We start from the raw sequence: 13,358 nt of genomic DNA on the forward strand, positions 1-13,358 counted from the left end.
TGATCGTCAGTGGAGTGTAATGTTTCGGCAGAGGGTCATTTAGAATCCCCTCTGAAAACTGTTGATTGACCCCCTCAAGCGAATTATCCTCTTTGGATGTCTTTTCTTTTCCTTGTATCTCGAGCGGCGGAGCAGGTGCCTCATCCGAGGAAGATTCCCAGTCTCTGTCCGCTCGGGCCCTCTTTTCTGCTGGAGTCTATAACGATGCTCAGTGTAAGGGGACCGACGCATGAGGTGCTTCCCCATAGGTGACGATCAACCTCTTGTTTGGGTCCTGAATGGAAAGTTGTTTCGTTCGGTCCCCTCGCTCAACTGGCGACCTGCCGTGGAAGCTGTGAGCTCCTGCGCTTGCCGATCGGCCAGTGCCTATTGTTGCTCCAATATCTTCGTCACTCAAGCTTGTATTAGTGTATTGAGATCCTCTTGCGTCAGCATCACTATTGTGAGTCGTCCAACATCTTCCATCTTCTCGTTCGGATGCAGGCTACGTTCCCACAGACGACACAAAAATGATCCTGTCCGAAGGCGTAAAGCTGGAAAGTCTGGGAGGTGGCAGTTCCACCGACTGGATGAAGACCTCGCTCTTCTCTGCAAAACAAAACCAAAACTAGAGAAGGGGTATCTGACGTTGGCCCTCCGACGCTCAAATTAGAAACAAAAAGAAGAAGAGAGTGAAAGTACTAGGGACAAAGATTCATCTTGTCTTTTTTTATACTCGACATACTCTTTTATATCTTTTTTAGTGACCTTCCATCTTCCCCTGTTTAATGATATTAATTATCATCTTTGTCTTGAGTTCTTCTCATTTAATGATAGATGGAGTGTTCTCTTTTGTTTTATCTTTTCCTCATTAATTATTTCTCTCTTCCTCTTTTATTTATTATTTTATCGATTCATTATGTGTACAATGCCAACGCCATACTTCGAGCTGGATGGGTGGTTCGCTCGAGTGCGGTCGAACCTTACTTAAGCTCTGATGTTGATCACCTTTACTTTGACCTATATTGTGATAGTTGTTCCATGACATATAGACTCCTTCCTATCACCCCATATATATATATATATATAATTTTTTTTAAAAAAAATTACATATTTAACTTAGAGAAATCATACAATATAGTAATCGAATATAGTAACTTAGATAAATATTAAGGGATAAAATAAGAATTGGGTACGTTAATTTGCAAGTAGAATAGGTCGTTTGGATATTTAGAAAAAATTTCTACGCGGTTAAATAAAAAGGTGAAAAATAAAAGTTCTCTTGTGATTTTTTTTCCCCAAAAACAACCCCACGAAGTTAAAAGGATAAAATATTTTTTTATTTTTTTATTAACCGTATATGAATTACTACCGAGTTTACGCAACTGAGTTTTTTTAAGTGGGCCAGTTCCAGAAGTATCCGGTTCGCCTTCCTTTCTGTATGTTTAGGAAGGTTCCAGAACCTGGAAGAAACCCTTGCAGGGCTTCATAAGCACAATCGCCTCCCTGCCTTGGTCTCTCTCGCTTGCCATGGCTGACGCCGCCAAAGCCGAGGGAAACAAGGCCTTCTCCGCCGGCCGCTTCGACGACGCCATCCTTCACTTTTCCAAGGCCATCGAGTTCGCTCCCGACAATCACATCCTCTACTCCAACCGCTCGGCTGCCTACGCCTCCCTGCAGCGCTACGATGCCGCACTCGCCGACGCACGCAAGACCGTCGAGATCAAGCCTGATTGGGCCAAGGGCTATAGCCGCCTAGGCGCAGCGCACCTCGGGCTTGGTGATGTCGACCAGGCTGTCGCCGCGTACGAGAAGGGCCTCGAGCTCGATCCTGCCAGTGACGCCCTTAAATCCGGCCTTGCCGATGCACGCGCCGCCATGGCCAAGCCCAGGGTCCCGCCTCCGCAAGGAGCGTCCCCCTTCTCCAAGATCTTCCAGGGGCCTGAGCTATGGACGAAGCTGACGGCGGATCCGACCACCAGGGGTTACCTCCAGCAGCCTGATTTTCTCAACATGATCCGCGACATCCAAAGAAATCCTAACAACCTCAACATGCACCTCTCTGATCCGAGGATGATGCAAGTGATCGGGGTTCTTCTCAACGTGAAGATGAGGGAGTCCACGGATGGGATGGCGAGTGAGACTTCTGAGCCAGAACAAGTAAAATCACATCCGGAGCCAGCGAAGAAGGTCCCTGAGCCGGAGCCTGAGCAGCAGTCGGAGCCCATGGAGGTATCAGATGAGGCGAAAGAAACTAAGCAGATAAAGGCTGAGGCTCAAAAGGCGAAAGAAGCAGGGAATGCTGCTTACAAGAAAAAGGACTTTGAGACGGCAATTCAACACTACACTCGTGCAATGGAGCTTGACGACTGTGACATTTCCTACCTCACTAACAGAGCTGCAGTCTACTTGGAGATGGGAAAGGTGATACCTCTAGCATCATATTTGCTTGCTTGATTCTTTCTGGTAAAACAATGAACAATCCCATTTTATCAAAAATAATTAGGTCAACCTAGTCCTCCTTTCTTGGCATGCTTTGCATGGTCACTAGACTATAATTCTTAAATTTCAAATAAAATTTATATCATAAGAATATAGATCCCGTGATCCCAATTATCCTTCTTCTCACAATTGACAGTTCTTAAGGTATGTGAAAAAATGGGTTTAAAGAGAAAAGATCACTTGGCATTGTGTTGATAGATTTCAAATGGTTATGTTCTGAAATAGAAACTTTTTCAAGCTTGTATGCTTATTTAGTTAAAATGATTTGTCCTGTTGTTCCACATTGTGCTAAACAAGTTCCAAAAATTGGAGAATCCAAAACATTAAGAGGCACATGGCACGATGCATATTTCAAAACAGATCCAGTGGCAATTTACTATTAATGTTCTTATGTTATATGATAATGATCCTGTTAGTAGCTAGTTCTAAGCAAGCAACATTCTCTTTAGTTGGGGTTTATGATAGAAACTTATCTTGTGCAAACATTTGATAACTCGTCCATGATGCCAAAATCTGTATCGGATGTAGCAATCAATACATTTTGCCTGCTCTAGCTTCCTCTAAAATGGGCGGGGAGTTTAGCTTCTCTGCTGGCTTCTACAATACCTAAGTTATGATATGGTAGAAATTGTTCTTCTTAAAGTAAAATCTACATTCAGGCTCAAAATGAAATATTTAGTAGATGCTTTTCTTTTATTAGTAAGAAAGTGCTGTGAAGGTATGGAAGAATTTGTAAGATAAAAGTTACTCTAAGCAAAAATTGTGTTCCAAATGTTTTTAGACATGGCTGTGAGTGGAACATAGGAGTGTTATATTCCCTGAGATTTCACTTTTCACAGAAAATTTTCCCCTCTTTCGACCAATTTTGTCACTAAATTGGTTGTGCATGAGGATCTGTTTTAAATGATATCAATACTCATATTGGCAGTTATTATTGAAAAATTGTTTCATCCATTGGTGGTTTCTAATTGATAAATCAGCCCTAATAAGGGTTTAAAATTTCACAATTATGTATAGAATTACACAAAGTAGAGTAGTGGTATAAAAAAATCTCATTATCTCTATGGTCTACATGGTGGTGGAAAGCTTCTTATAGTTAATTTGTATGTCTTGTTGACCTTTGAACTAACTATCAAATTTCATTTCAAGATGAATATTGCAAATAAATATGATATTTAGTTGTCCTACGACACCTTTTCTAATTCAGAGAATTGATACTGTTTCCCTTTCTTGTTACGTTACTTTTCTGGATTATTAAGTAGGCTATAAGTCTTAGTAGGTTCTATAATCATGTACTCTTGGAAATTGTCTTACGAGGTGATGTCAATAATGTTCAACAACCCATGATTTTTATCCTTTATCAACTAGAGTGTCACAACAGGTGAGTAGTCTTAAACAATCATCTTTGAACACACTTGACTAGTGGTTTTTCCTAGATAGTGTTGTCCACAACTAACGTTTTGTTCCTGTTTCTGGCCACCAAAACACTATATCAAATTTTTGCAAATTCTGCTTGGATATTTGGTTCATTTGTCTGCTTGATTAAGTTTTTGACTTAGGATTCAATGTGCTAACTTTTTTTTGTCTTTGCTTTGTAGTTTGAAGAATGCATAAAGGACTGTGACAAAGCTGTTGAGCGTGGAAGAGAACTTCATTCTGACTTCAAAATGATTGCAAGAGCATTGACTAGGAAAGGGACTGCTCTTACAAAACTTGCCAAAAATTCTAAAGATTATGAGCCTGCTATTGAAACTTTCCAGAAAGCCCTAACTGAACACAGGAACCCTGACACTTTGAAAAAGCTAAATGAAGCTGAGAGGGCAAAGAAAGAATTGGAGCAAGAAGAATACTTCAATACTGAACTAGCAGATGAGGAGCGCGAAAAAGGTACTATTGTGTTTTGATTCTTTTGGGGGAATATCCTATTGTTACAGATGCTCTCATTACTGAATATTTTCATGCTCAGATGCTACCATTTCCCATAATTTTTCTTTAAATATATATTTGAATTGACATATGGCTACATTTGAAGGGGAGCCTTGGCGCAACGGTAAAGTTGTTGCCATGTGACCAAAAGGTCACGGGTTCGAATTCTGGAAACAACCTCTTGCAAAAAGCAGGGTAAGGCTGCGTACAATGGATCCTTCCCTGGGATCCTGCATGGAGGGAGCTTCGTGCATCGGGTTGTCCTTTATATGGCTACATTTAGAAGATTGTCATGGTTGTTATCGATTTTACAAAAGAATCATTTTCATATGTTTATCACCACTTGTCTTCACTGTTCTATGTTATTATTGTCAATATCATTTTGCCTTGAAGGCCATTTATTCACCAAGAGTGACATTGATATGATTTTAACCCTGTCCAGGCAATGAGCTTTTCAAGCAGCAAAAGTATCCAGAAGCAGTGAAACATTATACTGAAGCTATAAAAAGGAACCCAAAGGATCCAAAGGTACTTTCCCAGTCAGCTTGCTTACTTGATTAAAGGTGGATATAGACATGCAACCTTGTGCAAATGTCAGAACACTCGCTAGTAAACTGGACTAGGTTATTTAGAATCTGGTTTTCAATTCAACAAGTCATTAGTCTCTGTTTTAGATACCTCATAGCATAAAATTTATATTTCTGTTTGCAAAATTATCATCATAACTTATTATATTGTTTAATTTTGTCTTACTACACAAAAAAATGATGAGTTTAGAGAGCCGTTGCTTGGATTTGATGTGTGTGAGCAGATGTCGCAGCCACATGTGACTGCATATGATATTTGTTGTGTCATGTGTGCAGTCAAGAAAAAATTATTTAAACTAGGTTAAACCAAATTGCTTTTAAACCCTAAGCAATTCTATCTGGTTACTTGTAGCTTGAACTAAGTTTTAACTTAAATACATGCTTTGCAAGTGATAAACACTTTAAAATTTAATTATATGCATATTATATGTATGATCTATTCTACGTTTTAATATTTATTGTTTTATTTCATGCGTTTTGATTTGTATGAAAGACATTATTTTTTATATGGAAATATGTATTGAATGTGATGCTCCCGCTTACTGCATGAGAGGCTATCCATGGGGTTGACTGCATTTGCCTTCCTATTATGTTATTATTATTACTCTTGTGAGATTTTTGCTGTCAAGATATCTCCTCAAAGAAAATCACTTCAAATATTTACGGCAATTCATGTTTAATTAAAAATATGTGTTAGGTTTGTATTATATTTCATAATTCTCTTCATATACATACTTGACGTTTGATTCTGCAGGTTTACAGCAATAGGGCTGCATGCTATACCAAGCTGGGCGCTTTGCCAGAAGGTCTAAAAGATGCAGAGAAGTGCATTGAGCTGGATCCATCCTTTTCTAAAGGATACACAAGGAAAGGTGCTATCCAATTCTTCATGAAAGAATACGACAAAGCATTAGAGACATATCAGGAGGGCTTGAAACTTGACTCAAGCAATCAGGAGTTGTTGGACGGTGTGAGGAGGTACGGTTTTTACTGACTACAAGCTCTTTGGTGTCTTCGACGGAATCAAATATCTATTCTCTGGTTTCAGGTGCGTTCAACAAATCAATAAAACCAACAGAGGAGAAATAAGCCCGGAAGAATTGCAAGAGAGACAGGTGTTAATGCAGTAACGCGCTTCCTTTGTCAACTTTTTCCGATATGTTTACTGAGCTTGATTTTGTTTTGCAGGCAAAGGCCATGCAGGACCCGGAAATACAAAATATCCTAACAGATCCTGTCATGCGACAGGTATCGTGTAGTTATTCTCTTCTTCATCCACTTTGTACTTAATTTAATTCCTCGTTTAATCAATTTTCTGGGGCTACTTTCTTATCAAGGTGTTGATTGACCTCCAAGAGAACCCTAAGGCTGCACAGGATCATCTCAAGAACCCCCAAGTGATGCAGAAGATACAAAAGCTTATGGCGGCTGGAGTCGTTCAAATGAGATAGAACGTGAAGTATGTGGGAGTCGTTGGTCATCATTTTGTCTTTTTCAGCTGTGAACATAAACATATTACAAGTGCTTTATGATTCCTCCTCCAAGTTATTGTCTCAGTTATGCCTTTGTTTTAGTACTTGTTAACTCAGTTTCATCATTATTTTGCGCTTGATGATTAAAATTGCCTGAATGATTGGAACCCTAACTATTTTTATTTGTTGGAAAAGCCTTCGTTGAGTTAAATCTTAAAGGCAAAAGCGTTAGCCTAATGGATTTGTTTTGACCTCGTGGAACCATGATCGCTTATTCGGTGGGTTTATCTGATGGCCAAATCATAATTCAGAAATCAATCAACAAGATTGACTTGGGATTTTGATCTCCACGTACAGCATTCATGCTGATGGAAAAATAATCTTATCAGCAAAGGGTGATTTGTTTTTGACATGAATTTATTCCAGTGGATTATGACTGAAAAAGAAAATGATAATTTCAATTAACTTTATTGATTATTTGTAAGGTGACTGGTTCAATTCTATAGAAGTTTTTTACATGAGAGTGTTTTTTACTTATTGACAATTAACCTTATTCACTATTTCAATTAACCTTATTAACATGAGAGTGTTTTTTACATGAAATCATATGAGATCTCAAGCTTGTTGCTTCATTCTTGTATAGATCATAGAAAAATTCTTTATCACAATATTTGCATTTGATTTTAAGATCCTTATCATCATTAGTAAACTTTGTGAAATGATCCCATATCTCATTTCTTGATTTTCACTTGGTTACCTTTCCTTTAGAATCTATAACTATTTTTGTTCCCACTAAAGGATCAGATTGTGGGTGTGGTGTTAAATAACTATTATCAACCTCCATATTTGATGAATCCCTTGCATTGACATCTACCGTAGATGATATATATGTATAAACATAATTTTCATCAAAATATATACATAAAACTGGATTAAATATTCATGAATCATGATTAATACCAATAAACCCAAATATTGAGCATTCATTCATAATTTAAATCCTAAAACCCTACCTTTTTGTTGTCGGTGGCGAGGCCAAGAGGGGAGAATGTGTCGGTGCTGCGAGAGATATAGGAGATCCAGAGTAGAGCAAGGAACTTCTGAGGCAAGCAGGCTCGTGAGTCAAGGGCCGAAGGGGTGACGACGGGAGTCTGAGATGGGGATGAGTGCTCGTGTTAGCGATAGGCTAACGAGACATGAGGTAATGGCAGGAATCGAAGATGGGGGCTGAGTGACGAGGTTCGAGGGTTGCACACTTGCACGGAGAACAGGAGAGGAGAGGACTGAGAGCATCGGTAGTGTTGCCGCACTAGTCGCTCGCGGCCTGAAGACGAGGGGACTCAAAGAGGGCTGCATACTGCATTAGCAAAGACCGCTGGTAACATGAGCTTCGAGTCGAGAGATGAGAGCGACGGGAGTTGGGAGATGGAGGGATTTGCGGACGTAGAGAATTAGAGGTTTTAAAATTTCGATTCAAGTCGAGAATTTGACTTGAACTTGGTTTGTTTAGATGTTATCGAGCTCTTGATTCAAGCTTGGTTTGAGCTTGACTTGAGCTTAGTTCGAGCTTGGCTCATTTAGATATTATCGAGATCTCAGTTTAAGTTTGTTTGATTATTTGAAACTTTTAGTCGTTTGGTTGATTATCGAACTTGCTAATTTAAATTTATTTATTTTATTTTATTATTTATTTAGCATATCGAAAAAAGTTATATTAATGAATATGATTCGTGAACATTGTTCACGAATATTATTCACGAACATTGTTCATGAATGTTAACGAGTTAAACACATATGTGTTCAAGCATATTTGTTTAGTTTAACAAGTTATTCAAACTTGTTTGTTTAATTAATCTTGTATATATTGAACGAACATAAACAAACTCTTACCAAGCCGAACACCAAGCTTATTTACGAACATTTGGTTCATTTATAGCCTTAGCGATGAGAGTTGGGAGTGGGGAGCTCGGAGGGATTTGCGGACGTCGAGAATTAGGGTTTTTAAAATCTTGGTTCGAGATCGATTCGGTTGGTTCGGATATGTAATTATGTTTTAACAGTTGATTATTATAGTCGAATTCAAAATTTTAAAATTAAAATGCAACCGAACTTTAATTTTAATCGATTGTCGTGTTGTTCAACCAGTGAAATCCTGAGTAATGGTAACAGAGATTTCTCTAAGGGTGCGTTTGATTAAGGGTTATCCTTGATAATTTTGGTCATCCATCCAAGGTTATCAACGAAAATCTTTTTTGATTTAGGTAATCGATGATTTCCGAGTAATGTTCCATGCCCGACATGTCAGCAAAAGGGGCATGCAATCCGTAATCCGAAAACTTTGGAAAACTGAGATTTTCTTGATTCTAGGGTTAATAATTTTTTTTTATCCAAAATATTCTCAATAAGAGAAAAATGTGATAAAAAAGGAAAAAATAGAAAATATAAAAAATAAAATAAAAACTTAAAAATAAAATAAAATAAAATAAAAAAATATAAAAAAATTAAAAAAAATTAAAAATGGAAAAAAAAACATAAAAAATAGAAAATAGGAAAAACATTAAAAAAAATTTAAAAAATAAAAAACATTAAAAAAATAAAAATATAATAGCAAAAAATACATAAAAAATTTAAAAAACATAAAAAATTTAAAAATTAAAAAATAAGAAACGTAAAAAATTTATAAAAATAAAAAAACGAAAAGAAATAAAAAAAATTAAAAAATACATTAAAAATAAAGAAAAACGTGAAAAAAAGTAGAGTTTAAAAAATAATAATAATATATATGGTTGGTTTTATAATTAAGAGTAATATAGTAAAATATTAAATTAGGTTATTTATTAAAATCTTCCAACAAATAAATTTTTGTTGCATTATTTAGGTTGAACCAAATAACATTGGTAAGAGCCCGGGACCCCCTAACGAGGGGTCAACGCCCCGTGGAGGTCAAAGGAGGGGTCAACGCCCCGTGGAGGTCAAAGGGTCAGGTGGTCCGTCGAAGAAGGGTGAGCCGACCGGACTCATGAGAAAAGGGCAGGCCGATCGGTCTGCCAGTAAACATCTGATAGTAAAAGGCGCCCTGACAGGGATCGGGGTTCCGACGCTCAATGAAACGATAAATAATGACCGAGCGGAAGGCAGAGACGGCAAATGTAGCGTATGGTGTCAGGTAAGCTCCTCTGACAAGCCCACACTACGGTATGGGAAAGTACACGTGTACACCGCGGGATGTGTGCACTCGCGGCTCCATAGCCCTAGATAAATGCCCTCACCCGTCACTGGAGGGACCCATTCGACAGTAGTCGGAGCCACTTCGTTGTTCGCTTACCTGACTTGAGCATCAGAGGATCGTCGCCGGGAACCCCTTCGTTGATTCAGCGACCAATCGACATTATTCGAGCCACTTAGTTGTTCGATTACCCGACTTCTGTGCAGGTTCGACGGAGGTTCGTACGACAAATCGGAGATCTCCGCAGCGACTCGGAGAGTGCCACGTGCCCAGCGTCCGTTGATTCAGCATTCGGACAGGATCAATTTGGCGCCGTCTGTGGGAACGCTCCTGTATCCGATCGGAAACAATGGATGAGGCTGGACGACAACACATGATGACGCTTTCGAACGAGGAACTCGACGCTCTGATCGAGATAAGGGCCGCCAAACTCGTGGAGCAAAAACAGAAAGCCACAACCGAGCGGCCGGAGCAGCAAGCAACATCAGCGTCTGGTGGTCGAGCGGAAGCACCACCGGCCACCGTTGCATTTCATCGAGCCCTATTCCGCACCCTTGAAGCCGTACCAGCTCATAGAGATAAGGGATCTTCTTCGGATGAAATGTCTAGACGAGATGACAGAAAGGGGAAAGCCCCCCGAGCGGACGCATCACCCGAGAGGATTAATCGCCAATTTTCAGAGGCTATTTTGCGAGATCCTCTGCCAAAGCACTACGTGCCTCCGACGATCGGCGAGTATAATGGGACAACCGACCCAGATGATCATCTGGGTAAGTTCGATAACACAGCTATTCTCCATCAATACACAGATGGAGTAAAGTGCCGAGTTTTTCTTACCACTCTCTCGGGATCGGCTCAACGGTGGTTTCGGAGGTTGCCGGACGGATCCATCACAAGCTTCAAGGACTTCCGAACGGCCCTCCACCTCGGCTTGGGTAGAAGGTTCTGTGCCGCCCGCTGCCTCGTCGTGAGAGGTAGTAGCTGCTAAGGCTTCAGGGGCATCCTGAGTCCCCTCGCCTAATTCGCCGGTCGGATCGGCTGGATCAAGGCCCCGCTCGGCGACCTCCTTGTTCTTCACCGCCTCAATCTGAGCGGCTTTCAATTTGAGCTTCTCGGTCGCCTTAGCACGCCACATAACTTCAGCTGCAGAAACAAAGATTAAATCAATTAGAACAAAAGAAAAAGGAGGGATGAGAATCGCTTACTCATGCTGCAGGGCAGATCGGCTGGGGTAGAAGACAGGCCGAATATGTGCATTACTCCCGGGAGGAGCAGCTTGTCAATATGATAGCGTTGACCGACCAGCCGTTCGGCTGCATGAAGGTATGCCGCGTCGCCTCTAAATTTGCCGAGCTCCGGTTGCGCCGGCATCGCCGTCTGCCACTTGGTACGAAAAGTTGGCAGCTCGGGAAAACACACATAGAAAAAGTGCTCCTTCCAATGTTTGTTGGAGCTCGGCATGTTATCGAAGAAGACGAAACCTATCCTAGACTGGAAAACAAAGGTGCCCCACTCGGCTTGCTTGGGATAAAAAAAGTAGTGAAAAATCTTAAGGTCGAGGGGAATGTTGTTCAGTTTAAAAAGGACTATCACTCCGCTCAGCAGCCTAATGGAGTTAGGGACTACCTGGCCGAGCGGAATGCGAAAATAATTGCAGACTTGTAAGAAGAACTTGTGAGGTGGAAAACGCAGCCCGACCAAAAATTGGTCTCGGAAGAAAAGAACAGTGCCGGGCGACGGTTCATGTGGCCGATCGGCCGGCGTGGCTAACACTATGTGATGGTCAGGAGGAATATCATAGGTTCGAGTGAGGCGCAAGGCGTCCTCCTCATCGAACCGACTTTCCATGGTCGAATACCAAAGACCAGGAGCATCGCCGGTCGGCTGTAAGGTACTGGTCATGGTGTAAGGCCAGGGATGGACGCGTGATGGAAGAAAGGAGAAATTAAGCTAGGAAAGAGTGCGGGATGATAAAAGAAATAGCTAATAGAGAGAAGAAAGGAGAGGCAGCAAGGAAAAGGAAGCCTTACGGGCAAGGGAGATGATAGGAAGAAGCTGTAGGGTCGCCGGAGAGCCGGAACGCAAGGTCGCCGGAGAAGAAATGAGCAGCGAAACGTCGGGAGGAGATGAGGCCGAAATGCGGCGGAAAGCGGAAGTCGGAGCTTTACAAGGGCGGCCGCTATTAATTTCAGCCGTCCGATCCAGGTCGCCGATATCAAGGTCGTCATCTAGCCGCTCATTTCAAACGGCGGCTGTCCCATCGGAAGTGACGCCACAGCCATACGCTGACAAACGCACGATCGCCACGTGTCAGCAGGATACTGGCCGCATTTAATGAGCTCCCCTTACCGTGCGAAGCGCACGTGATGGGTAGTAGGGGAAAGCATCGGACATGGATTCCAAGAGAACACAAGGCACGGACAAGATACCGCCGAACGGATGAGTATCCCTATACCTGGCCGAGCGGCCTAATGTAGTGATCATTGCTCAGTCAGATCGGCAGTCCAGTCAGTCGGACTTCGCCTCCTTCGACTAGACTCGAGGGGAAGGCAAGTGATCCGGTGGTAAGAGCCCGGGACCCCCTAATGAGGGGGTCAACGCCCCGTGGAGGTCAAAGGAGGGGTCAACGCCCCGTGGAGGTCAAAGGGCCAGGTGGTCCGTCGAAGAAGGGTGAGCCGACCGGACTCATGAGAAAAGGGCAGGCCGATCGGTCTGCCAGTAAACATCTGATAGTAAAAGGTGCCCTGACAGGGATCGGGGTTCCGACGCTCAATGAAACAGTAAATAATGACCGAGCGGAAGGCCTAAGAGAAGGCAGGACGTAATGGGTGCGCCGTCCGGCCAGCGCAGGGAATTAGGGCCGGCCGGACGGACGTCCTGGCCGGCGGTGGGTAAATAGGGACAGGAACATCTGCTGACAGCCGTCAAGTCGTATGGCTAGGCCATACTCCTAGTCTGACAACGGGGTGTCCTGTTGTCCCATCGAAGGCGCGATGGGACTGTTGCAGTATGGCGTCAGGTAAGCTTTCTGACAAACCCATACCGAAGTATGGACACGCCTCGGAGGGCGTGTAGAAGCTCTTTCACCGCTCTATATAAAGAGCCGCAGACTTCGCCGGAGGTACGCGTTCTACAAGCTTTGGAGCTACTTTTCCACCACTTACTTACCTGACTTGAGCGTCGGAGGGTCGCCGCCGGGTACCCCTTCCCGGCCCGACTTATGTGCAGGTTCGCCGGAGTTTCGTGAGACTAGCCGGAGATCTACATCAGCAACCCGGAGAGCGCCACGTGCCTAGCGTCCGTTGATTGAGCATTCGGACAGGATCAATTTGGCTCCGTCTGTGGGAACGCTCCTGTATCCGATCGGAAACAATGGACGAGGCTGGATGACAACACATGGCGACGCTTTCGAACGAGGAACTCGACGCTCTGATCGAGATAAGGGCCGCCAAGCTCGTGGAGCAAAAACAGAAAGCCACAGCCGAGCGGCCGGAGCAGCAAGCAACATCAGCGTCTGGTGGTCGAGCGGAAGCACCACCTGTTGGTTGCTACTCGGAAAACCTATAGGTTCCACTGTACAAAAATTTTGTACAAAGGTCTGAACCTTTTCCTAGCTACCATGTGTTCTTTTAAATTAAATTTTGGATCGCCTGCGGAACTTAACAC

General features: G+C 42.4%; 1 protein-coding gene across 1 annotated transcript; it reads left to right on the forward strand.

Annotated features, from left to right (window-relative positions):
• Positions 1-1,448: 1,448 nt before the first annotated feature.
• On the forward strand, positions 1,449-6,615 carry LOC122023603 (hsp70-Hsp90 organizing protein-like). The gene is made up of 7 exons (XM_042581805.1): positions 1,449-2,403; positions 4,080-4,368; positions 4,850-4,935; positions 5,749-5,972; positions 6,043-6,109; positions 6,183-6,242; positions 6,332-6,615. The coding sequence occupies exons 1-7, from the start codon at positions 1,510-1,512 to the stop codon at positions 6,443-6,445; spliced, it is 1,734 nt and encodes a 577-aa protein (XP_042437739.1). The 5' UTR covers positions 1,449-1,509; the 3' UTR covers positions 6,446-6,615.
• The last annotated feature ends 6,743 nt before the right edge of the window (positions 6,616-13,358 follow it).

This window comes from Zingiber officinale, chromosome 9B (assembly GCF_018446385.1).
Source record: "Zingiber officinale cultivar Zhangliang chromosome 9B, Zo_v1.1, whole genome shotgun sequence".
NCBI lineage: Eukaryota > Viridiplantae > Streptophyta > Magnoliopsida > Zingiberales > Zingiberaceae > Zingiber > Zingiber officinale.

Excerpts from the sequence above, each read along its gene's own strand:
- LOC122023603 (XM_042581805.1), top strand. The coding sequence starts at position 1,510 with ATGGCTGACGCCGCCAAAGCCGAGGGAAACAAGGCCTTCTCCGCCGGC. Across the intron at positions 4,936-5,748 it reads GGAACCCAAAGGATCCAAAG|GTTTACAGCAATAGGGCTGC; the intron begins GTACTTTCCCAG and ends TTGATTCTGCAG. Across the intron at positions 6,110-6,182 it reads AAGAATTGCAAGAGAGACAG|GCAAAGGCCATGCAGGACCC; the intron begins GTGTTAATGCAG and ends TTTGTTTTGCAG.